At 39.1% G+C, this 26,641-nt stretch overlaps 1 protein-coding gene across 3 annotated transcripts in view; it reads right to left on the minus strand.

The window, feature by feature from the left end:
* Positions 1-26,641, minus strand: part of LOC143900680 (uncharacterized) — a 66,703-nt gene that overhangs the window by 15,926 nt on the left and 24,136 nt on the right. For 2 of the 3 annotated variants that reach the window (XR_013257853.1, XM_077412296.1), the window contains exons 2-5: positions 14,635-15,103; positions 13,797-13,962; positions 10,746-10,856; positions 10,076-10,249 (exon numbers count right to left, since the gene is read on the minus strand). Coding sequence is in view for 2 of the 3 variants with exons in the window: in XM_077412296.1 (XP_077268422.1) it covers positions 10,076-10,249; positions 10,746-10,856; positions 13,797-13,962; positions 14,635-14,805 (622 nt within the window). In the remaining variant the exon portion in view is untranslated. Of the gene's footprint in view, positions 1-10,075; positions 10,250-10,745; positions 10,857-13,796; positions 13,963-14,634; positions 15,104-22,686; positions 23,126-26,641 lie in introns of those variants that run through there. The other variant, XM_077412297.1, reaches the window with a different exon arrangement.

The raw sequence follows: 26,641 nt of genomic DNA on the forward strand, positions 1-26,641 counted from the left end.
TACCGTCGTCTTATTCGTCGCTTGGTTCTAAAAAGATTTTAATTTCGCAACAATTTTACTTTGATGCTTTGTTAAATCAGTAAAATATTTAATATTGAGAACCAACAAAATTGTGAAAGAAAACAGCGAGCAATTAAATGTCTAAGAAAAGAATCATCCCGAGTTATAAAAAAATCCTGCCAATTAATGCTTATTTCAATTATAGACATACATTATATATACACACACATACACTTTTTTATAATTGTCTTATAAACAGAACAAAAATTTATTACAGCTCCGCTAGAAATCATGCTAACATTGCATTTCTCGAAAATCACCAAAATAAAACACCAATACTTATTTCTTACCAGAGTACACAGCCCTTATTGCGACAGATAAACAAACTGCAGGCTGCCTACGTTTCGATTGCCCTCGGAAAATAATCGTGAGTGTTTTCCATAATTCGAGAGAGGTATCTATTATTAAAAAATAAATCTTCAAACAGAAGTTTATCTGTGTTTGATTCCGTGCGGTTTGCCTCGAATCTGTTCAATGTATATGTATATATGCGATCAAGCACTCTCTGCGCTCGCCTGATGAAAATTGAAGTTAGTTTTCCCTTAATGAAATTTTAATTTGGCGCTTTTCCCATTTTTACTTGCAATCTTCATTATTTTAATTAATTCTTGAATTAAAATCTTTCTGAGAATAAAATATATTTTTATAATAATTATTGAGATGCATATTTAATATAAAAAATATTAATACGCTTTTAATCACGACATAATACTAGACTTTTGTTATTTCCATTGTTCGCTATTTTCTATTCAGCTTTGCGTTTTATTTCGAAATGATACGCATTATGCAATTTGAATTAAATTTTAATTAAGTCATTCTGCTCAGGTATAGCTAAGATCTCGTAATTATAAAATAAGCATTAATAAATAATTCGTATATAATTGACTGTGTAGTTCCGCGACAGTGTAATAGAGAACATAAAGCAACAGATAAAAATAGCTATCTCTCTTATGAATTATGAATAGATGAGCGTGTTACAATCTGATTTATGGTGAATGAAAGATACGGATATTTTTATCGGAGATAGCGACGTGATAAATTTCACGCCCGCGGCTCTGTAAAATAAAAAGTACGACGCCCGCATCGATCATACCCACCCCCGGGTACACGTAATGCTACTTAATGCTACCTCGGTTAATCAAATCGGAAGCGCCAATTTCGAACGTAAATGCAGTTGCGGTACGTTGCGTGACGATACACTATATATCTTTGCGTAGGTTTAAAATATCCGTTCGGTTGTCGACGCGTAATCAAGAATCATTATTGATTTGACGTTTTGTGCACGAAGTTTTGAGAAAAGAGTCTACTTCTTCTGCCTAAAATTTCGCCATATATTCTTCAAGAGTTCCAAGTATAAGAGTTCTAATAAAATCGTAATTAAACGAGTGGCTGAGCTAAATTAATGGTAACGAGATTTATTCAGGTTAGACTTTAATGAATGCGTCTTTAAGAATGCAATAAGAAGTTGCCTAAATTAAAACTTCGATTGGAAAACGAAGCTGAATGCGATCCAGGACTAAAGCTGCAGTATATGCGTGAATGATTGTAAAAGTTACTACAACGCAAACAATAATTGGGAGTTTGATCGGGGAAAGTAAACTTCTGTGCGGGAACTTCGCTGGGCAAATTAAAAATCGATGGTATTTCCGCGATACTCGGGAAAAGTGGAAATTAAATTTGCCGGAGGAAATGCAAACCCGCATAGAATAAAAGTTTTTTTAAATTTTCGAGACGAAAATACAGAGTTTGGTAACAGATGCCGCGAGAGAGCGAAAGGAAAGGGGGAGAAGGGTTATTCAGTTTCCCTTAAGCGATCAATATTTATTTTCAATATGTCAGTAATAACAACTTTGTAGCGCCTGAAGGCATATATCTCAGAGCACTTTACAAATAACAGTTATGAAGTGGTTTAATAAATATAAAATAGATCGTTTATATAGCAGATAGCTCTCATAAATTCTAAATACTGCAGTAAGTACATTTGACAGAATGCATTAAGTATCTTTGCATTGTAAATGACTAAAGCTGAACAAATTTTAGCGACTCCGTCTTTAAACGATATTTCAAATTGACAAAAAAAATTCCATTTCTTTTTTTTTACAAGTGTTACCTGGTACTACAAATTCCATTTGTAGAAAAGTTCCATTGAAGTATCATTGTAAAACTATTTTTCGAACATATTTTCACTCGAATATATGACTTGTGCATTAATTCTGATGCAGCAAATCATCGTTTGTGAATTTGCGCATAAATAGTGAAGAGGCTTGTCATGCTCTCCGGCAGCCCTTTCCTTTAGAGCAACACTGTATATATAGGCAACACAAAGTCTTATCGCGGTAATTCGGTGTGAAGCTATTGACAATGCATGTCCGCCGTTTGTATAATACGCCTCATGGCAGTTCGGCGCTAATTACTTGGAGGGTATTGTCAATACTTCGGTTGACAGTAAATATTGATGGTCTGAGAGACGCTTTACGACAGGCATCGCTGAGCCCCTAACTTTGACGAAGGAGTGGATAACTTTTGTTGAAACTAGGTCTATCTGGTTGGGGCACATATCCCAGCAGAGCGGGGCTCTCTACGTACATCAGTACGCGCGGCGGTGCATCGTTGCGCGCAGTATATCACACGGGAAAGAAATCCCCGAAGCTTCGGCCGCCTTACGTCTTTCCGGCTTATACAGCGACCCTATCGTACCCCCAATCGGCCGCCGAGCTACAGATACCGCACCGGTCGGGAAAAGAATCACCAGGAAGCGACACGTCGTGAAAGCTCTCCGTCGTTTAGCCGGACGAATATACGTTTTCCTGACGATATCGCATCTGTCACTCCCTCGGGATCGTCCCGTATCGATCTCGACGACTAAGAGAACGAAAACTCCTCCAACGAAAATAAGGATAAAGTGAAAACAAGCCGCCGCATATCATATGCGATATAATACCTGGCGAATAATTGAAACCATGAGGATACGCAAACATTTATACTTCTATAGCAAAAAATTTCTCTTTTCTTCCCCTTTCCCCTCTTTCTATCATCCTCGTTTACAAATTATTTATATGTATAATGTACTTTTTTAAAAATATAATAGATGTGTCCTTCTCATCCGTGAATTGTTTAACCAAGAAACGCGTTAACACGTTGACACAATTATAATTTTAAGTTTCGTAGAATAATGAATATTTGCGTATGCAAATTATATATCTCCTTAGAGATATCTACGTGACTAATAAGCGAGTAAATAATAAGTGTGTAAATATTAATAAGATCTTTCTTATAATTTCTGGACGATAAATATTCGATAAAATTAGCTGTGTAAATTAAATATACATTTCTTAAATTACTGCAGCGCAAACGAGAACTTGAATTATTCTCGTGTTTATAATGAAAGAAAGTTTATTATTAAGAATCCAGAATCTTGACGTTGAAATAAACGTTATTAGGTTGTGTAATAAATATTGTTCCGCAAATCATGAGGTAGAATTTCAATATTGTTAAGTTATGATAAAACTTACGATTTACGACAAAAAGTAAATTGAAATCTAAACAAACAAGTCATAAAAAAGAAGGCATTTAAAGTCCAAAGTGTTAAGAGAAGTTTGCGAAATTATCATTTGCTTTCTGAGAAGCTGCTTTTAATAAACCTTAATTTTTTCATTATTTGCGCGATAAATATGTACTGCTTATTATAATGCAAGACAAACTCATTGCTATGTAGAGGATAAATTAAAACAAATTACTTTTCTCGTTCAAAAATAAAGAGAGATACGAAAATGAAGAGAAATTACACACTGTTCAGAGGAAACTAAACTGAGATAGCACTCTTTCTGACTGGTTGACCTTTCGTTACGCGTTGCGATAATGAAATATCTTCTGCCAAAAGCCTTTGTCTTTATTCGCATTCCCTCGTTCCATTTTCGTGCTCTCCAACTCCTTCTGTCTCTCTCTCTCTCTCTCTAATCCTCTCCTTCCTATCCCGATGCTCTCTCTTACTTGAAAGTGGCGTTGTTGGCGCAACTCGCTTCCAAACAGGAGATGAACAATTTTCCACCCCTAAACACGACACGCCGTGTATATCGGTAGTTCTGAGCAAGCTCTCCTTGACGTTGTCGTTCAAGAGAGTGAGTAAATCGACATAAAGTCCGATATCGTTCGGCGAAATGCCGCATTAATTCTAAACTGGTGTAATGTGCGGTATTTAGCGGGAATACCGTACGAAACTTTAAACGATTCTGTCCGCGTCGAACCAATTTCGTCAACTCTCCGTCATATTGTAGTTACAAGTCTTCGGTTCTATTATCGTTTTCTTCTTCAAGCAACAAAACGGATGTTTGAAAATACATCATGTCTGGTAATCGTCGACTATTTTCTTTATTTTATACCAGTAAAAATTTATATTACTAGAAAATTTATTTAGCGGATACACAATGACTCGTTTCCCTCGCAGTAATCAAACATTCAGCTGTATAAAATACGCTATCTACGAAAAAGAAATGTACGAGCTTTAATCCAAGCTTTAATCCCAGCTAGCGAAGTTTCTTGCTGTGAGAAACATCGCAAAAATTGAGGAACGTCCATTTGCCAACCGCGTGATGGGGGTCCATTCTTTTATGTGTGCACCTTATTACGGTGTAGCTACGCTTAAAATAAAACGAGTAATGACGAGAAGAAAGGAAGAATGAAAGAAACGTGTTAAAGAATACTGAGAGCGCAGATGAAAAAAATGAAAGTGTTATTTTTCGCAATATAATGCAGCTAGAAAAAAAATAAAAAATAGGTCTCTGCATCAAAGATGCTTTGTAAATAGATCTCTGTAGTAGGAATCATAATTCTTCGTAAACTTCTCTTACTTCCGCGGCATTAAATTTCCAATAATCGCAAAATGAAAAAGAGCAGCGCATTATTATTATAATAACGGTTTAATTGAGAGACAAGACAAGGGGATCTCGCGATAAACGATTGATTAATGGAGAACTTCAATTTCTTTAACATCCGCACCTGACTGACGATTTAACGATCGTTAATGAACGTCGACGCAATCGGAACTTTCGAGGGGGCGTTTAACGGACGTTATCTGCTTGAAAGAAGATTGGCGAAATCAAGACTTTACTGCTTGCAGCATGGCTTTTCTACGCCGGCTTTAGACACAGTGCGAACTCCGTAATCCGAACTTAATGCAACATGTTCGGATTATCGAGAGACTTCCGGATCTTTGCGTCCCGAGTAATCGACCAAGCGTGTAATAAATTAAGACTGATCGTCAAGAAAGGTAAAGAATAAAACACAACAATTAAAGATAATAAATATGTAAATAATAATCATTAAGCGACAATTTTCGGATAAGTTCGCGCGAGGACTACAGAAGTGTTTGCTAATTTTCGTTGTTACTCAATCTCATTACTTCAGAAAGTTATTTCGTCGTTCCGACGTTTCTTAAAAATTTACATAACGACAGAACGAGAAATTCTTCAAAGTTCGTATCGCACTTTTCTATCGTGCTTCTGTCAAGCACGCAGATGTCGCGCAATAAATCCAGCCCCAGATGCCTCCTAAGATGTTCCTTCGATTCTCGTTCCGTTTGCCGTACGAACGGAAACACTTTTGACCAGGGTTCTCACTTCTCCCGGAGTTGTCGCCTCCGGAATCCGCTGTTTTACGATGGGCTCCGAAATAAAACGGGAGAGCGAAATCGCTTTGCCGCGAGCGATGCGACGAGCGCGTGCCACGGCACGTTAATCGTACTTTTGGCGTGAGACCCGTGGGACGCGGCTCGCGCGGACAGCGGTTCGTTCGTGTGCGCGGTCGCCGCGCCCGCCGGTTTGAAATATATACAACCGGAGGTATCCTGGGACCGCAAGTGTCCTGAGATTTCCTCCCTGATTCGGTCGAGTCACGGTGCGGGAATCGCGCCCGAGGTCGATCGACAAATAACACGCTGCTGGTATCTCGCAAACTGTATACAAAGACGGATACGACGCGGGTTCAGGCACGGAGTTGGGCTCTCCCGTCGTCAGGGCTACGGAGAACGTAGCCTAAAGGTACTCCAGGTACAATCGATACGTTCTATTGTCATATTGCACTCCGGCGAACGTTATCGAACGCGAGCAAATATTGAGGAATTGTCGAGGAACGCCGTGTATATTAGCAAGACGACGGGAGACGGGAGTTAAAGTATTTTTCATGTCGACGATAAGTGGACGATAGCTGGCCGATGATGTATCGGTTTATTGTTCGGCTTAACGGATTTCGCCGGACGATCTGTCGTCTCGAGCGCGAGACCAGGAGATACATCCGGCGATCGCGGAAATTCGCGATGAATTTTATTCCCGACTATTTTACTGCGATTCGCGACTCGTGAGAGATCTCCCGCTTCTCGAGTGGGAATATACAAGCGAGTGAGATCCCGAGACCGGGTCCGGATCTTGGAAAACGATCTCGTTGAATCGAAAACTCTTGCCGCTCGGTGTCAAGATCGGGCGCCAAGTTTGACAAGTTTTGTTCCACGATTTCATCCACCGACCCGGGAGATCACATAGTTCGTTTCGCACGTACGGACGGCACGTTGGGAATGTAAGCGGTTGACGACTTCTCGAACGGTAAAGTTTAAATCCTTTCGCCAAAGGCATTTTCTCTTTCAATATTTTCTCTTCCTCGAGATACTCCTCAGCGGGACGTTAAACGCGGCTTTAGCGGCCAGTCGAACTGCTTATTTTCTCGACAGAAACGACAAAAATAATCTACGGGCATCCATTTCTCGAAATTGACTATTCAATGCCTCTCCGTAATTCCGCTTTAAGATCGTTTTATTATTAGCGCGTCTAATAGACGTATGGTGCGCCTATTTTTATCTTTTACAGACAGCTCGATAAAGGAAGGGTTAATTTAAATAGAATCTGACATTACTGTTACGTCGATTGTCCCGATTGATTATTCTATACTTTGCGCAATGACCTTTATTTGTTATCTTTGTAACCGATATAAACGCGCGTATATTTTATCTATGTTTTTTTTTATCGCATCCTTATAATTTTATACGTATATGCAGATAGGCTATAAAAAGTTAATTGTAACTTGAGGCTAATAAATAAATAGGCGCGCATTCTCCTTTTTTTAAGTGTTCTCTTTCTCGTAGCAGCTTAACGTTCGAAAGGCAATATCAGTTTTATCACTTCGAGCCTTGATGATATTTTTAATAACTCAAGACAATAAATAATCGACTGCTGCAGCACGCTTGCAATTTGCATAGCACTCGTTTTTCCCTATTTGTAAACAGCTTCTTCGCGTACGCGCGCGCATTATCCCTTCAAAAACCAGGAAGAGGAAGCTCGGATCTGTTCGGGCGCGCGCCGCGATCGATACGTAAAATTCTTTACTTTAATCACTTTAAGGTCGGAAAAATGTCACGTCAAGGGGAAAGACCTTTCACTTTTATCTTATACTATACGGTATATATATATATGCACACCACGCTCGTGCTCAGCTCGCGATACAGTTTGCCGTTTAACCTTTAATCGAATAATGTAAAAATTAAGCGGTACTTAACACTCCACTGGTTAAGAAAATAAGTCGCAATAACAAGGTTAACTCCTCGCTTTGCTCGTAGGGCAGACTTACAAACTCGTGGGCTACTTGAAGCCGCGCGAGAATTCAATGAAACAAGATCCACTTCTTCCATTCTCGGTTCCGGCGCGCCCATTAATATTACTTTAACCATTACACAAAATAAAATGTAATTGCAAGCGAGGGAATAAATAGCATAATATATGTAGAACGATACAGGCAAAACGAATAATATAGCATAATAAAAGCGATATAAGCAAGATGAAAAAACTCGTGAGACTAATTCTGCGAAATGTATCAACACGATATATGTGGAGAAAACTATTTCAATTATTCTGACGTAAATGATGTATTAGGTAAAACTTAATTATTTATGCGGTATTACGATGATAAAAAATTGTTTCCAATAAATTTCACACCGCTGATATTAGGCGACAGAAGTAGGTCTTCTCATTGTTCTCGCATATCTTGAAACGCCCCACCGTCTGGTACAATTGTAAAGTAGATGCATATATGTATAACAGGTTCAGCTACGCGAGATAACGCGAGTTTTTGAAAGATAAAACATCGCGGCTGGAATTATAGCGCTATATAGCAAATAAGATCTCCCTTGCGTAATCTTCAAAGTGAATTTATGCACTCGCATAAATATTAATGCAATATTTAGCGTTACGCGCAAGCGTATTAGGCAATGTCATTGTTGCGGCGCCCTTTGTAAAGTTGAACGTTAGAATCGGTCGGAACAAAAAGAGAAGTCTAGAATGAAGACTAAAATGCCTGGCGATTCGCATCCGAAATAATTTAACAATTCCGGCTAACGTTATGCCAGGAAAATACATGATTTTTCTGCAATAAACAACAAATCCGAGTTACCGAGATTGCTAAAAACTGACAAAATGTATCTTTTTAGATCGGGGGATTTATCCGCAAAACTTTAAACTTTGTATCGGCAATCAAACCGTATTATCGGGATAATCTTTTGCGGTCGGTAGTTTCGTAACGCGTCGATTGCACTGCGATTGGCGAATTGTGGGTTTTTTAAAGACAGATTTTTCCGCGACAAATATAAATTCACGGAAGCTTTGACGTCAGCGTATAGTGGTAAATACCGATATGACAAAAAGCGATAATAGGATTTTCTTCCGGTGTAAATCGAAAAATATGTTTTCGAGTAACACGAAAATTATGAATAAATAGAATTAAATTTCCTGTAAAGACGAAATATATAAATATAAATTATAATAATATATTGTTTCGGAGACACAAATCATATCAGTTCAATTAGATAAATATCCATTGTTCGCGACAAATTGCTCTTTTAACAAAATGTCTCTGCGTTTTATTTCATTGCACAATAGTTTTCGTAATTGGTAGCAGCGCAAACAGCGCGTTCAAAAGATGCAAGAATGCATAATTTGCGGACCGTTTAACGCTAAATGATTTAACCAAAGAATAAAATATATCAAAAGTACAAAGAGCTAATAGAATTATTTATTTTCTAATTAATCACGCGTAGTCTTCGTCTTGGCGAAAGTTTCGTCTGAAATCCAATTTGCGATGTTGAAGCCGGAAGACAAATGCCTCGAATTAACTTTCAGCTCAGGAAACACGTCGACTTGAAATTGTTCGACAAATGAAATGTTCTAACCAATTTGCTATTATTTATTTTCTCTGACACCACTTGTAGAAAAACGCGAATTACGCGCGAAGAAAACGCGAAAAACTTTTGAAAGAACGTGAAGTCATGTCGTAATTTGTTACTTCAACCTGTCCGCTATCCTATGAGAAATAGAACTTTAATATACGTATACACGGTTAAGGTTTGGAAACTGCGGGGGGGCAATATGCATCCCAGCAGAAAACACACCCGGTGCACCTTGCGATACACCGGTATATACCTACGCGTATGTAAAGCAACCTGGTGAGAAGGTGGAATATTAATGAATGCGCCAGAGCAGAATCGTTGCAGGTACCAGAACGCGTTTCGTTCTGCGGAGGTCCGCGGAAATGGAACTGAATCTGCAAATCTGAATCTCTAATCCGACAAATAACAGGGGGGTTTGGTTTTTTTACGATCGTTCGAAAAAATTATTCGCGGAGAAATTCACTCCCGCTCGCCACATCGAGAATCTACACGCGATGATTCGCCCTGGGGGATTAAAATTGTTTAAAAGAAAAATATCATCATGCGACATTAGCTAATATTATCAATTATATAACCCTATGCTAACGAGATTATATTGAAAATCGATATGTTGAAGGCGAGAGCTTGATACTTTCCGGAACGATATTTACTACGACAATATTTTGATATTTCGCACGATTAAAATAGCTGACATTTTTCTTAACGAGTCGTCTATCGCACGACGGAGGAATATTTAGCGATTCTAGAGCACCGCAATAATCGAACGATTTTTGTAAAGAACAGTACAGCGATCGATGTAAACGCTTGACGTACCTATGTCCATCAAATGGACCTCACCAAGATGTCTGGCGGCGTAAAGATGTAGTAATCCGAAGGCAAGCTGCATCCCGGTAGTGAGCAACATGGCGAGAAAACCGGCGGCGCAGACCAGCCAGCCCCATCCACCCTCTGGATAGAAATGCGTCCGCATACCGGTGACGTCTATCCCTGATGATAGAAAAGATTATCCTCTTTATAATTCAGAGATAAATCGCGGAATCGCGTCTGGAAACCGTCGATAATGGAATTCTCGCGGCAAGAACGGATTTTACTATCTTGCAATCTCGATAGGAGATTTCTGACGTATGAATTGAAAACTTGTAAAAGTAACTTAGTTTCATGACTTATAATATAAATCTTGAGCTAAAACAAACATATTTATATATCATTTTTCAATCTATTATTTTATTGATTTCCTCATTTATTTAACATCTACTATTATCACACTAATATATTTACATCATATCTACTTATTTATGTGTTTAAGAATCACATTAATCAAACAATTTATTTTAATATTATGCATTAAAAATGCAGACACGGAGAGAAAAAGAATAAGGAATAACGTTGCAGATGATATAATCGTATTTGTTCGTCTATTATCATATACATTAAATATTCAAATGTGTCGCAGAAGAGTACGGAGGAGAGATATTATATATACCTGTACGACGAAATGCGGGTACGCAACGATGCAGGCTGCGCAGATCGCCTAAGACCCAGTTCGTATTGCCACCTATAGTGTCATCGGCGTCCACGTAACGCAAACGAGTATCTGAAAGAAATCGTGAATTAATCGTGAAACACGGCCATTCGTGCAACTGTTGAAATATCTCCGCGATTTCTGCTTGGAATGAAATAAAAGCGTGCCATGCGGGAAGCAAGAGCGTTCTTAAATATAGAACTTGTCGAAGGACCGTGGTCCGTGTTGAAAGGTACCGCCGTTGCGCCATCGGGAAATTGGTTCGGTGTTAAATTGAAACGCTGCAATAATATATACTACGTGAAGGTATCGAATGTCTTCTCGCACAATGAGAGATGGCTGTTCGGTGACCGCGACGACGGTACCTGCGGCTGGCAACGGCGGCGTTTGCACGAGACAGGGTGCGAGATGGGCAAGAAACCAGTTGAAAGAAACGTGTGAGAGAAGGTAGGTATAGATAGGAAAGAAGGAAGTAAAAAGTGAGGGCCAGGTAAATGCACTTTTGAAAGGGATGACGAAAGCGGTAGGTTGAAAAAGGTAACGTTAGGCACGAAGTCAAACGGCGGGTTCACGAGGGAAAGAAGGAAGAAGGGTTGATTATCGCGAAATAGCGCAGCGGCCCTATTATACGCCTCGTAAAAAATCATGAATTCAGATTCAGCCTCCGGTCGCAGCACTACCGCGCGGGAAAAGATATCTAACTGAATTATAAGTAACGCGTATACAGTTGTGCTGTGTACGACTCTCGCACCGAATACAAACTTTTCCATTAGCGGCGTTAAATGTTAAACACCTTTGGGTTTTGCGACGCTACGCGTTCTCGTCCTGGCAAAAATCGAATTTGAGCGTACTGTCGTTATTTGATTAATTGATTTTCTAGTACGTTTCTCAGGCTGGATATGAAAGATTGATAACATTTCCCCACTTATCTTTCCACTTGTCATCTGCCAGAATTCACAAACAAATTTAAAATTAATTCTCGCTCTTTTTCGTCGAAAAATTTTTCTCAGCGATTGAGAAAATGTCTCTTTGGTAATTATTCGCACGCGCGTTACTTGATTTTACACCTCGTTTTATACACGCGATCAAAACTGCAGAGTTTGCGAATGTCTCAGTTATTTCTAATTTATTCGCGAGCGGTCCTCGTATTATATAACAGTTTGACATTAGTTGTAAATTATCGTGCCACCGTGTCAGCACGAGTAAAACTGCGTTTACCGTTGCAATTCAATTCCAGGAACTAACATGTCCGTAAGTGAATAAGTTTCTACGCGAGCGCTTATTATAACTATTACTTATAACGTTTAGCGTGTAAAACCATTTGGAAGAGATTATTTGCACGGGTGGCGTTAACGTTGTCGTTGTCGTTGTCATTGCCAATAGGTAAATTACCCAATAGGTAGGTAAATTAACAGCAAAAATGAAATATTCTTCATTATTCGGTACATGAAAATAAGGTATGAAAGGAGCGTGTAATGAGAAACGCGCGCTCTAACGCGGCAGAAAGAACAGAGGAAAAAAAAAAGAACGAGCGACAGTAGGTATTTTGCCGAAAATGACGCGAGACATAGAAATTGGTCGAGGATGGCACCGAGGGCAAAAATTGTCGTGGAACGAGTCACGAGTTACGAGGGTGCTCTCTCTCTTGATGCCGGAAAAAGAGCGGCGCACGTTCGCAAGAAATTCGCATTTCTTGCGAACGTGCCGCATCCTTAGTGAAATCACGGTCGCATTTTCGCTGAACGATCTAAACGAAATATCGAAAATGCCGCTTCAAAAAGCATGAAGAATGGTGCAATGATCGCAGCAAATAAACACGTAAAAGACTTCGATGTATAAAAAAAAATGTTTTATATACCTGCCATGCTTCAAACGTAAGTATAAGTAACTTCAGCTTCGCGAGTATTTCTATTTTCGATCAAACTGAAAAATTTTCGCAAAATCTTCACTTTGCTATCGAATTCACGTGATAAGGAAAAACGATTAATAAATTTTTTTCCATTACGTCGTGTATTGTTGCAGTTTCGAAGAAACTCGAGCATCGCGTATCGACACTTTCTGTATTTTTAATAATTTGGACTAATCAATAGATAAAGAAGTAACAAATTCCTCTTTCCTGTTTATTATGATAAATGTAGTATTATCGGTTCTCTCATATAAAAGAAGTAAGGCAAAAATTTCACAATTCCGATTGCTACTCGGATTCACCTTTGTCAGTTGAGATTGAAAACCAACGGTTGACCTACATTTCTGATAGAGACACTGTTTTCGACGATACATCAAGCACAAAATTTCAAGATACCTCTTCGACAGATTTAAGTGAAATTGATTCTTATTTTACCGTACCCCGCTGTAAGCTTTTCATTTCATTTTGCCCTACTTCTTTTGTTCTCTGCCTTCATATAAAGACAAAAGAGACAATGTTCGCGAGGGACAACCAAAATTAAAAATCAATGCCTTAAAATTAGCAATGCCCCTTTCACGATATATATTAAATCCCACAATACATATATACGTAGAAACTCAGATTAGCTAAAAATTGTACAACAATCTTGATGCTTTCTAAGCAAGTTATTTCAAAAACATTTTCTAAAAGTTTCTCGTAAAAAAAAATGTTACGGGAGAATCGAATATAATTATCTCTGCAATCGACTTGCAATATAAATTTCTGCAAGAAATTATAGACATATACGGCGCACGAATCGTGACATTATTATAAATTCCGGTTGAACGTGGCGCCACGTAACTTTAGATTAACTCGAATTAATTGAGTTCATTTAATTAAAGTAAATTCAATTAAACGTCTGAATGTTAGCATAACTTTAATATTGCTTCATATAAACGGAATGAAGCCCGTGTGCGTCGAATTAAAATTTAGTAACGATAATATTTAATATTAAGATTACGGAACGATGAGCGGTAATTGTCGAACTATCCTGCGTAACAATATCAGGGATACACGATCGACATTACTTGGAATATATTTATACTATGACTGAAAAGTAAACTCACCGCCGTGATACGAACTTCCACGGTGCGGCGTATACATGCCATTTTGACCCTCTATACAATGAGTTGGCGTATAGTACTGCATAGGATGTTGCATATAATTATTGGGGGTACTGGGGACATGTACCGGATGACAATGTATGCATCTTCGCGGTGTCTCGGGCGGAGCCTGCAAGCAAGATGAATTTTCAACGCGCTTGAGTGGGGAAAACGAGGAGCACAATGTAAAGCGCTTCGTGTAGACAATCGCCCATGTGTTTATTATTGATTGATAAGATACTTTATTACCCCAAGGGGTCTAAAAGATGTGTTTATTATTATTATCACCAAATATATCGTTCTGCGCTGACATTGCTACGTAATATTGCGCAAGATTATTTATTTGTCAAGATATTAATAACGATCCACACGATTAAATTATGTATAAATGTACGTGTAAATAAAATAAGCTAGATTTATAGCGTCATATCAGGAGAAGAGAGAGTATCAAGCTTAAAAATAATTTATTACCTTCGTACACAAAAAATAAGTCTTATCTTTGAACGGATGAAAAATACTGCGATATTAAAACGTGTTTTTTTAAAACTGAATATTAAAAATCTCGAAATATTGTTCACGTAAATATGAGTTGTAGCAAACGTTTTTTAAAATGTTGATTAAAGTTGTTTTTTTTTCTATTTTGTATCTCTTTTCCAGAAAAGAATAAAAGATTGTTCGAATATTTGGTTCATTGTAATCTGCGAAAATCGATAAACGAGCATAAGATTTGCAAAATTGTCAGGACCCAAATCGATCGCACGACGTAATCGCGTGCAATAAGCGGACGGCTTCATTCGCTCACCTGCATGGAGTGTTGCGAGCGCAACGATCTTATCGAACCGGTCGGGTGCAAGGACGGCACGCTGCCGCCGAAGCTCATGGCTGAATTTCTGCATCCTCCCGGGGTGGACCAACCGCCGCGCACGCTAGCCGTAGTCCACCCCATCCCGCTTCCGCAGTCATCCACCAGCATCTTCAAAGCGGGTGGTACAACGCCGCGTTTTATGCTCCCGACATCGCCGGCATGTCAACGGTCAACGTCAATTCGACGCTCGATGTCCCGTGTACTCGTGTCACGTATATGTTATCCCCGTCGTAATACGGCGGAAAAAACTAAATTAGATCTTTCTTGCCCGCTGTCAAATTCCCTGGAGCACGACTTCCGGGTTGGACGACGTTAGACGGGTCCCGCCGAGCACGAGGGTGATGAGGTACGAAGGCAGTTGTTCGACGATGCGTTCGACATGCGGAGGGTATTTTCCATTTTCGGTCTGCAAGCAACGTGGAACGTGCTCTGATTTGCTATACCAGTTATCGATAATTATATTACACGCAACGCATACGTTGCGCGTAGATTGTTCGAATTTATCTCCCATTCTAAGCGGATGCACGTCATTTGCAGCGTACTAAATATAATTTGTCATTTGAACGGTATATCTGATGCCAGACATGTCAATGTAACGCGTTATATACAGCGGGGGGGGGGAGTAACAATCTTCACACTTTTTAACGAATTAAAAATTTTGCCGCCCGACTTGGGTCCATGTAACATGCAAATATGTGTATCTCCGCGTTGCTTTAGTTGTGCTGCGCTGAAAATCCTTAATTAACACTTTACGCGTTCACTTAATTAATTATATAATCATTTTCCGAGTGGAATTGTGAAATATGCATTTCAATGCACCCATTCACTGCAGACATTCACTGTAATAATTTTTGTATTATATAACTGATGAGGATCATAAAACTGTCATTATAAATTTAATGATTACGTTAATGTGCGTTTCAGGAGTAAAAAAACAACCGATGCAGAGGTAAAGCATTAAATATCCAATATATGCATCGCGGGTGGAATTTGTTCGATTTGTACATGAGGATTTATAGCGTGAATGTTTTATGCATGTACTCATCCGAGGGAAGAGTCGATGAGGATAAAATTGTTATTGGATGCATATCGGACGTGCACGCGCAAGTTATTCTGCTTGAAGTTATTGGCATACACGCCAAAAACACATTCCATTTCGTCGATCGAATTCAATTAATTTCCAACCGTCTCACGATATTAACTAACAATGCATCTTGCAATGCACCTTCAACAAAAAGACCTTTATCGATTCACGAAAATTATGCGACTCCGGATTCGACATAGGCTGTGTTCGGGGAGCGCGCTATTAGCGCTATTTGCTTATTCTATCCTTGTTCCGCACTTGATGAGCGATAAAGATAGAATGATGCAATAGCGCTAATATCGCGCTCCCCGAACGCAGCCATAATCTTCAATGTTCACGATACTTTGCGAAAGTCTTGTTAAGACGACAGTTAGGAATATGGTTGTAATTATAAATTCAAATTAAAGCTCAAAAATGCAACTATATAAAATCCCATAAAACGGACGTTGAAATGTTAAAATGATAAAGGTCCTCTGGAATTTGTATGCGCTCTATAAGACCTTGTTGCCTGGCCGTACCGCAAAAGCATATAACTCGCGAAAAAACTGTTTTCAGTCGGTTGAGAAGATTAAAATCATCCGTGTGTGCCGCCTCCAATCTCGTAACATCGCAGTAACCGTAGCCTCATTTCCACCGACCTAACTACATTGATATTCATGCGTTGTACCGCAGGTTGTGTTGTCTTTGTTTTTGAAACGTCTGTAGCACACACAGTCTGATAACAGTGGCACACGGTGTCCTCGCTAATTATAACGTTACCTACAATCTGGCACACGATCGTTGCCAAAAATAACAAATTTATGTTTGCACTTTGCAACAGAAGTCGATAAGAAAATTCATTTAGATTCATTATCTTATTTTTTCTGTCTAAAAAGGTGTAGCGATATTTCGAAAAGAAAATTTAATAGAAAGTCGATCGAACCGCTTCAGTGTTGCTTTGATAGCAGATATTTAACGCAATAAATAGTCGCGTAGTATTTTTAATAAATATTTATAGTAGATATATTTTTTCAACGTGTCTGCACATATCAATGCACCACGTTGCACCTTGTAACAAAATTCGCCGAAGTAACATATTTATACTTCATTATTTTATTTTATCTGTCTAAAAGAGTATATAGCAATAGTATTTCGAAAAGAAAACTTCTCAAATAGGAGATCGATCGAACTGCTTTAGAGTTACTTTGATAACATATATTTATCGCAATAAATAGTCGCGTAGTATTCTTAATAAATATTTATAGTAAATATTTTTTCAACGCGTCTGCATACATCGATATGAATGATGGACGAATAATGAATCGCATCGATATATTCCACGGTAGACTATTCGTACCTATACGTAGCATATCGGGTCATGACGTTGCAATTTTTATCTTGCAAGATTTATGTCCTCCGTCGCACGATACTGATCCCTCGACTTGTGCCCCATCGCGAGCTCGATATCATGACCGCGCGGCGTGTGTGCAGTGAAGTCTCGCAATAAGAATAACAACGTTGAAAACAGACCGCAGATTTGTATTCGCGCACCGACGTCCGAAGTATATTTTCGCTCTCTCGTCGACGACAAGCATCGGAGCGCCCGGAGAAAAAGGGAGAAATTCCGTAACGGCCGCGGCCTTAAGAATGCCGCGGTCGTAAATCTTCTCGCAAAGCAGTATTTAATCGGCGTCGCTAAACGGATGAAACTCGAGGAAAACCTGACGCGCGCGCGCGTCAAAAGACGTAGACGTAAACGTAAACGCAATCGCCAATCGCCTAGTGTGATACGGTGATTACTCCTTGCGTCGCTATAAAAAAAGAAAGAATTCGCGCGCCTAACCGACCTAACGCGCCCGTGTTAAGTCGTAAATCTGCCGTATTTTTCAACGATGATCTCGAAACGTCGTCTAGTTCCTTGTAATCTAACGTGATTTCAATTACAATATATCTGTTATCTTTCAGATTAATTCAAAACTTTTTTTTTTCGATTAAACTTATTTCATAGAATGTCGGAGAAATAAGAGAAAAATTATTTTCAACAAACTAATTTAATTTTTTGAATGAAAATGTTTAATCTTTCCCGAAAGAACTATGTGATCGCGTCCAGACTTGAAAACACAAATAAAATTCAGTTGGCGAGACAATTCCGTATTGATTTTGGCTAAATAAATAAACTTCAAATAACTTCCAGAATAGAATTGGTCAACGGTATAAGCCGTATTTCAAACTTCTAATATATTTTCAATAAAATCAATCGTTATCGCACATTTATTGTTATATCCTTATGGTAGATATATATACATGTACATATACTATATTTCGTAGCTTGACAATTCCATTATCTCTCACATACGATTGAATTAAATTTATATAATATAAAAAAAATTGCACGTGTAATCCGTTAAACGTTAAATAAATATTGGTTCGTTCATTTATTCATTTAAAATTCCAGGATACGATTATTTTAAATGGATTTAAATGTCGCCTAGCCAGATTTCACGGACCTCACAGGTCACAGAGAAGGTTAATATCGTACGCAATCTTATGCAGAAAACAATAAATTTCAAAGTATAAACAAACACATTCATGCCGTTCATTGTTGTATTCGCCGTAACGAACTGAATGTAGGACAAATGAAAAGCGTATTTCATTATAGCCGCGCGCGATGCATTAACAATTGTCGAAATATGTACTCGGCGCAGGAACAATAACCGAGTTCTAATTATAACAAAATACATTTAAGACAATGGTAGGGCCCACCTTCGTAAATATGTTTTGGATCCTCGCGCGCGATGGCAAACTAATATCGAATAACGCATTATATTAATTAGCGGCAAATGAACACACGCAAAAGCGTATCGCGAAGCAGGTTTGTTTCCAGACAAATATTGCACTGCCGTGTAATTATCATTTATGCATGCAGCCACGATATTAACCAGATACGCACAATCGCTTTATTACATGACCTATGCTTACATGCGCTTACCGCTTTTGTTAAGTTTCTTCATGCGTGTAATAATACAGCCACATGTAATACAAACAGTGTATATGAATTGTACAAATCTTTGTCCCCTCTACCCTTTAAATATTGTTCAAAGATTATTAGCACAATTTCCCTGAAAAACTCGCGTATTTAGTTTAGAGAAATTAAAGTCCTTAACAAATGTATTAAATTATCCGGCAAACTTCTTTAATTTTTTGATTAAAAACAAAAGTAATTCAGAAAAAAGTAACCTCCTACATAAAGGTACATATAATTGTAATAGAAATCATATAAAGTTGTCGCAATTCTTTTATTTGGAATTTAATATTACTGTGTGTTATATTAGTGAAAATATCCTTTCTTCTATCCCTAATATGTCTTTAGAATTTTAGAATTATATTACGCAAATCTTTCATCAACAGCTTGTCGCCCACCAACACGTGGGAAGACGAAAATAAAATATATTAAACAGTTAAAATGCCTCGCAAAAGCAGAATATTTCATATCGCGCCGTTTCCCCGGGGATTATTTCCCGGAGCGCGAAGGATTAAGACAGTCTGCGGTCGCGACGAAAGGATGCGTGTTGACACACGGGGGGGGGAGGGATACGGAATTCCGGCCTAGCAAGAACCAGACCGACCGGGTGGTCCGCGGCAGTACGTATAGGAAGGCGACAACGGACGATGGAGGCCAAGTCATGAAGTCACCGGGTAATCCTACTAGATTGAATCCACCCCCCCCCCCCGAGCACGAGCAATCTGCGCGACCACGGTGGATGGTTGTGTAAACGTGGCCACGAACCACCGTCCGGATCATCATCTCGCGCCCTCTCGTCTCCGACCCCTAATTTTCTATGAAAACATCCGCGCGCGAGTGGGTGGGCGTGGACGGGAACAAAAGGTATCGCCGTTACCGTCAAACCCCCTCGAGCCTTTTATCCCGCAACCTGGAACGCGAAATATCGTCCGGGTTTATTCGGGTGACAGTTGAGACGGTGCCAGAAGCACGGTTGTTTCGCAAGCCGCGCTCTGCGGATCGTTTAGGGATGCGCGAGGACGTTTCTATACTTTCTATTCACGATCAGAGGAAGATCCTTTCCATTTAGGTATCACTTGTTCCATAAACATTGGTTAAGATTAATTAAAGGTGATCCTCCGAATCTTTCCGAGGACACAATTAGGAGGGGACGGTGAATCTGTTGGACCTCAGTTAACTTTAATCAATGTCTTACGTAAGTTATTCGGCAATTCGTATTATGTGTATATAATGTATTAACCATACTGTATCATCGTTAGCAAAAGAAAAAAATATTTGAAAAAAGTAATGTGTAAGAGTAAAAATGTAATTAGATTCACGTCATAATTAGGACACTTTGGTTTGTAAAATAAACCGCGATTATGCATTCTATGTAAATATCTCATTTACAAAGCGTTACATAAATTCAGCTATTAATTATAATAATTATGTTATATCAATTTAGCTATTAATTATTCCTGTTATTGTTACTACTTATCGTATTGTGTTTACGGCTTAATTAATGTAGCAACGATAATCGTTGCTGCGAATATATGTAAAAAAAAAACTGTCGAAATTAATGAGATTAATATTCGGGGTATATTATTTTACTTATGTAAAATAATAAAATATCTTTTATGGGACAGGTAATGTTCAAGTTATCGAGAAGATAAAGGTTTCTTTGCTTTGTACAACGCACGTGCTTCATTTCGTGTTCCAGCTAGGTTGTTAGATAAGAGCTTGGAAAAGATACCTCACAGCAGGTGGACGTGCGCGGCAAACTATGATTTGTTAATTAAGTGAGATTCATAACCAAAACTAGTTGAAAAACGTCCCGTTCAACCGTTCGAGATGAGACTCGTTGCGGTATTAAATATAACACTTCCGGTAATTGGGGTAAAATGATAAAAAGGCGCATCAAGCTGACCCGACGTAGCCGCAACGCGAAACTGGCACCTTGTCAGCTGGAACAGTTAAAACGGTGAACGCTGTTAGCCGCAAAGCGTGTAGAAGCTCTTTAATTTAACTTGCTCGCCGTTAACTGAAGGATATCTCGTACTCGCAATCCCGAGCGCGACGACTACGAGACATTTCGTGGCTGTAAATCATCAGTTATACCGAGTTCCAAAGCGCATTAGACTGATCAACAGACCGGTCAGCATTCACTCTTGCGCGATTCTTGCACCGATAAACGGTACAAGCTCCCTAAAACGAATGAAAACGAGATCTTCGATCAATCTCGCCGATATTTTTTTCCCACCCAGCTAATTGGAAGATTGAAAGTATACTTTGATACGAGACAAAAGCGATGAAGTTGCTTTTAAGGAACTCGAAAAGTGCCGCGTGTCGATCTAATTGCAAGATTTATGTTGTCGCGCGAGTTATATGCTCTCGTCGTTTTTCCCAACCTTTTGCCACCACGGAGAAACAAAACCGTGACACGGATCCCTCATTCTTTCGTTAAATATTTGAGCAAGCTATCACACTGCTATTTGTTCGCGATATGTCATACCGCGGCAATCTCCGCGGCTGATGCCGAAATGTATTTATTGACCGGCCGGAATAAAGTAGCCCATTGAATCACGAAACATCTATTTATCACAGATCACCGCACGACTCGACACGTTTCCGAATCTGGTCGATGTATTATGAATATCTCGCCCGCTCGTGGTTGCAATTTAATATATACCTACGTCAACTGCGGTTAAATATTCACGAGTGGTCGTGAGTTTTCCGATTGATTGCTCATAATATCATGCAGATTAATTACTTATTCGATGAGCACGCTGTCATTTGTTTTTATTACTTTTTATCGATTAATCGATCCTATTCTCCACCTTGAAAATTAATCGTCGGAAATATTGGAAAAGCAAAATTGTAAAAATCGATGAATCCAAGTTCGACGTTACGTTATACATTTTTAATTGGTGCATGCGAAAAGAGTAATTTTTATCAAATGTTGAACACGTTTCGTCTAATAAACAACGTCAAAAATATTTGAGAGCAAATTATGAAACATTATTAAGATCCGATGCATGTGCTACGTTAAAAAACATGATCCTAATGGCGGGCTGTAGCGGTGAGCTCGGATCTCCGCGCCAATGTATTAATTGATAATCGCCCCGGTTTTGCACAGGTCGACGGTTATTGTTTTAACAACGTCGACGTTTTTACGCGCGCGTCCGCGTTTTTGCGCGCGTAACAACGACGTACAAATAAATCGTTTTTTCCTAACTGGTTATTAATTCGCGGTAAGCGCCCCCCTCCCCCTCGTCACCGCGACAGCGATCTGTTTGAGCGCGCGGTGTTTTTACTACCTTGTATAAAAGAGCATTTAAACGCGTCGCCCGGGAAATCGATATTCGTTATTCGAACAGGAGCGCGTCCTGTTCTCGATAATACTCATCTTTTTCAGCGTGCCAATCGATGAAACTCATGACCCATATCCCATCGCCGAGGTGTATATACTCGATGCGGTTAAGACACGTAGATTCTAATTGCCGCGCGATGCGCGCATTTTATTCATCCCCGTCGACTTGGCCGGGTATACATCATGAGCTCCGGGGATGAAATGATATACACATATTTGATCAATGGTATACAAATATCATTCGCGTGAATTATCATCAAGAAAATACCTGCGGGGTATCAAACTATTATTCTTTGATCATCGTTTAATGTGACTGAGCATCGAGATAAATATTCGCGCCATTTACCACGACTATAGCGAACATTAATTGTATTATTGCAAAATATTGCATCAAATGTTAAATTTATCCAATATCTTAATTACTGGTCCTGGCAACCCGTAATCGATAACGGAATAATAAACAGTCGCGCAGAGATCCCCATTCGATATCTCGCTCGAGAGACGAGGTATTTTCGGTCGATTTTATGATGCTACTGATAAACCGCGATACCATACCCTCAAAGAAAACTGATATCTCGCTGGAGCGCGTTGCAACAGACAGGAATGCTCCGCGGAAGATTGATGTACACGCCCACGAGAGTATACGCGGTATAGCGCTCTCGAAGGGTATATCGGTGCTATCGCTAATCACAGGCGCATCTTCGAGATTGGAGTGTTCCGAAAGGGCGAGTAATTAGGTCGTTAAACTAGGCGCGAACGGTCCAACACATCCCGCAAGACCATAAGGACATCGGCGGCGGTGGCAGCGGCAGCGGTGGCGGCTTTGAATGGAGGCGTATTATTGATTTCATCCCGCGGAACCCTCTTCTCCCACGCTCCTTTCCGCCTACAGGATGTCCCAAAAGTCGCGAAAAACACTGCCGCCGACGACGCGTATACTATCGACGCGAGTGTCGTCCAAAGGTGGACGCGAGTGCGTGCTCGACGTGCGCGAGAGTCTCGGCCGAGGCGTGTACGGCCAATGATATGGTAACGTGGGCAGAGAATCGCAGGGTCAGGAGTGCGACCGACGTGACGGCATCGGAATTACATTCTGTCCCACGGTTTCCGCGAAATTTATATGTTTCGGAATAACACGCGTCAAAAGAAAACATTTTAATTAAATCGAGATTGCCTGTCCCTCCTCCCCTCACATTTATATATCGTTTCAGCGCTTCTTCTTTCGCTGCTGGCGCGCTTCAAATGTCCGTTACGTTTCATCTGAAAGAGCCCGCGAGATACACCGACGTGAATATAACGGCGACGAGCTTATCGATGGATACACATCTCGGGGAAAATTGATAAAATGCCCTCGACGATCCCTCCACTCATCGTCAGATGGATAGAACGGTCGGGGACAGGTAAAACGCCCGCTGTCAGTCCTGACGTTATTAAGGCGGGTTTATGGTTCTCCTACATCATCTTCACGCTTCGGGAACAATTCGGCGTTTCTTTCCATATGGTTTGGTAATCGCGTTTCACACCGGGCAAATTTTCATATCTATATATGCATTATACGTTCGGCGTTTTGGTTTCTTTTCACACGAAGAATACAATGCGCGACGCAATTATAAAATTAATTACATTCATATCACAAGATTCCCTTTTCGTTTCTTTTTTTCTTTATAATTTTTTTAATAAGTTAATAAATTAAAATATTTGCAGTCGTATGTGTATTATATATCTAAAAATTAAAATATATAATTTAAAGTTAAATTTATAAATTTCAATCTGACAGATGAAATTTGAGGTTGCTAATAATTTTAGTCTTTCGTTTAAAAATGTTTGCTTTTTAATTAATTTTATAATTACGAATTCGAGAAATATTGCAAATATATTAAAAAACATTTACCGACGCCAATGAAGTAAAATATTGCGATATAAAAGTAATGAAAATATATTTTTGCAAACGTAACACCGAGCTAAAAGCAGCTGAAAAATGGAATAAAGAATTTTTTAATTTCTATTTGTTTCAAATTGAAAGAGAGAGGAGAGAACTCTTTGTCACCATAATTTAATGAGCAGTATAATTATATATAACTTCTTCGACATTTCGTTAACGAATGTAAATGATTGAAATTTGTATAGTAAAGCAAAAAATTTTAATTTAAACACACACAGGAACACCGCCAATTTATTTTCTGCAATTTTCAAATTAACAAGTTTTGTAACTACGGATGTATATGCAGGAACAATGTATAATTAATTGCCACTCTAATTGGACTAAATAACTCAAATAATTTTATCTCGTACAACATTTGGTGACACTGTAACAGTTTCACACAACGTCGAATAATTTAAAGTAAATACTATAAAAAGTTAGGTATAAAATCATTGTTTTTTGTATAAATAACGCAGTGCCATGTTGATTATCCTACTCATCTGAATTGAAAGCTATTTTTTCAAAATTCTACGAAATACAAAATATGAAACAAACATATTTCATTGATTATTTTTGAAAATATATTTATCTTGTTCATTTACGTCCAATATTATGATTATTCCTGATGATATACAATTTTCCAACTTTTCCGCGGTGAATACGCACAGAGATAGATAAATAAAATATATTTAAAAAACATTTTTCATTCGGTAAATGTGTCATGTTTTGCAAATATTATTTTTAACTGAGGTTACACGCAGTTTGGTTGCACGAAAAGATCGGAGAGAGATAGAGATTATCGGATCCGAGATTATTCGAGTGCGAATAGTAGTACGACTTTGGTTAGACTACTGACTGAAGATTCCCACATAGTGAACAAACAAGTCGCTATTTGTCTTCCGTCGTCGTTCGCGCTGTTCATTATCCTGTCCGTTCGTGGCCAGAGAGAACGAAAGAAAAAGTAGAGGCATGCGGGCAGCTCGACGACTCGGAATTAATCTGATTGCCCTTCGATCTTCGCGCGCAGCTGAACGCGACCGAATTATAATTGTCAGTTCGGCGGAAAGAAAAGAAACACCGATGTCCTTTGTTAATATGCAAATTTTGCTGGTATGGGGGAAAGCGTATTCTACTCTTATGCAATTTCAACGAAATACGCAACTATACGCAAACGAAGTTTGAGAACAGTGCCTCGTTAAAATTTGCTTATGCATAACAAATTATATTATACAAATAAATCGCATGTTTTTAAATTTTAAATAAGGCAACTTTATTGCTACGGTAAACAGGCCGAGACACAAAATTTTCATGTTTATGGCGAAAGAGAGATATAAGTTCGTCTTTAATTGGTAGATTTCAATTAAATTTGAGATCATATCTATATTATGTTATTAAGCTTGCAAATAAAATTAGTTTGTTTTATATGGTTTTCAAATAATATACGATAGAATCGCTAAATATTGTTCTTAATTTAGAAAGGAAAGATCAAATCAAGTGAGTTCTGGGTTAAATCGAATTAGGTCAGATAGACCAACAGACGTTATTAATTCTCAATGGCGAGTTTGAGTTAGCGTGCTAGACCCAACTGTCCCCCGGCTCTATATCTCGTTAATACACACACACACACACACACAAATCCTTAAAGCAATCGTAAACGGGAATCAGTCTTCAAAGGTGATAAACGCAATCGAGCGAGCGCTGTCGAATCGAACTAGCATTCGGGCGTTCTCTCGCACTACCCGCCCTATTTTTTAATTCGATTCCCATCCCATTCCTAGCCAACTTCCGTCTTATCCGGCGATAGATCGGGAAAGTAGGAAAACTCTGGACGGTATAGGCACCAAAGAGATCAGCAGGCCGAATTAATGCGATAACTCCCAGGTCGTCGCGCGTTACGGCTCGATTTTGCGATCTCTCGGCGGCGCGTCAAAGCTCCCTTGGACTTATTAGGCGCCGATGCGAGAAAGCAACTTTCGACCAAGTCCTTTCAGGCAACTAACGGGATGTTCCATCCACATTTCGGGACACGAGGCTGCTTCTTGCGACCTATAACGTTGATGCGCTTCAGCGGAATGAAGGAGGATAGGATAAACAATCTCGTAACACAGACAAAGTTATTAAATGTTACTTTTCGCGCGAGCTTGTTCTCTCTGTATAATAATTTAATTCGAAGCGCACTATGCAGAACCTCGGTACAGCGTGCGACAGCCTCTTTGGGCGCGGGGACACTATACCGCGTAACTATATATTGTTCATAAACTGGACGATGCTAAGCAGAAACGCGAATTCATCTAAAATTAAAACAAAGTATGAGTTGTACACGGTAAATGAGTCGGCGGCACGGGACTCAGTCCCTTAAGCTTCATGCATATTCAAAATTGCTACTTGGCGCGTTCACTCGTTCTCATATAATTCGCAATCGTTTTGCATATTGCGGCGGAAAAAGAGAATATTCTAACCGTCGAGTCATCTCGTTACCGCATATTATATATGTATTTGTTTTAATAGCACGTTAAGCCTAATGTCTGTCGAGAGCATCCGTGGAAATCCCGCGATGAACCATTAAAATTTTAATTGATTGACGATTGA

Source organism: Temnothorax americanus, unplaced genomic scaffold (assembly GCF_048541705.1).
Source record: "Temnothorax americanus isolate GAGA-0224 unplaced genomic scaffold, ASM4854170v1 Scaffold3, whole genome shotgun sequence".
Classification (NCBI taxonomy): domain Eukaryota; kingdom Metazoa; phylum Arthropoda; class Insecta; order Hymenoptera; family Formicidae; genus Temnothorax; species Temnothorax americanus.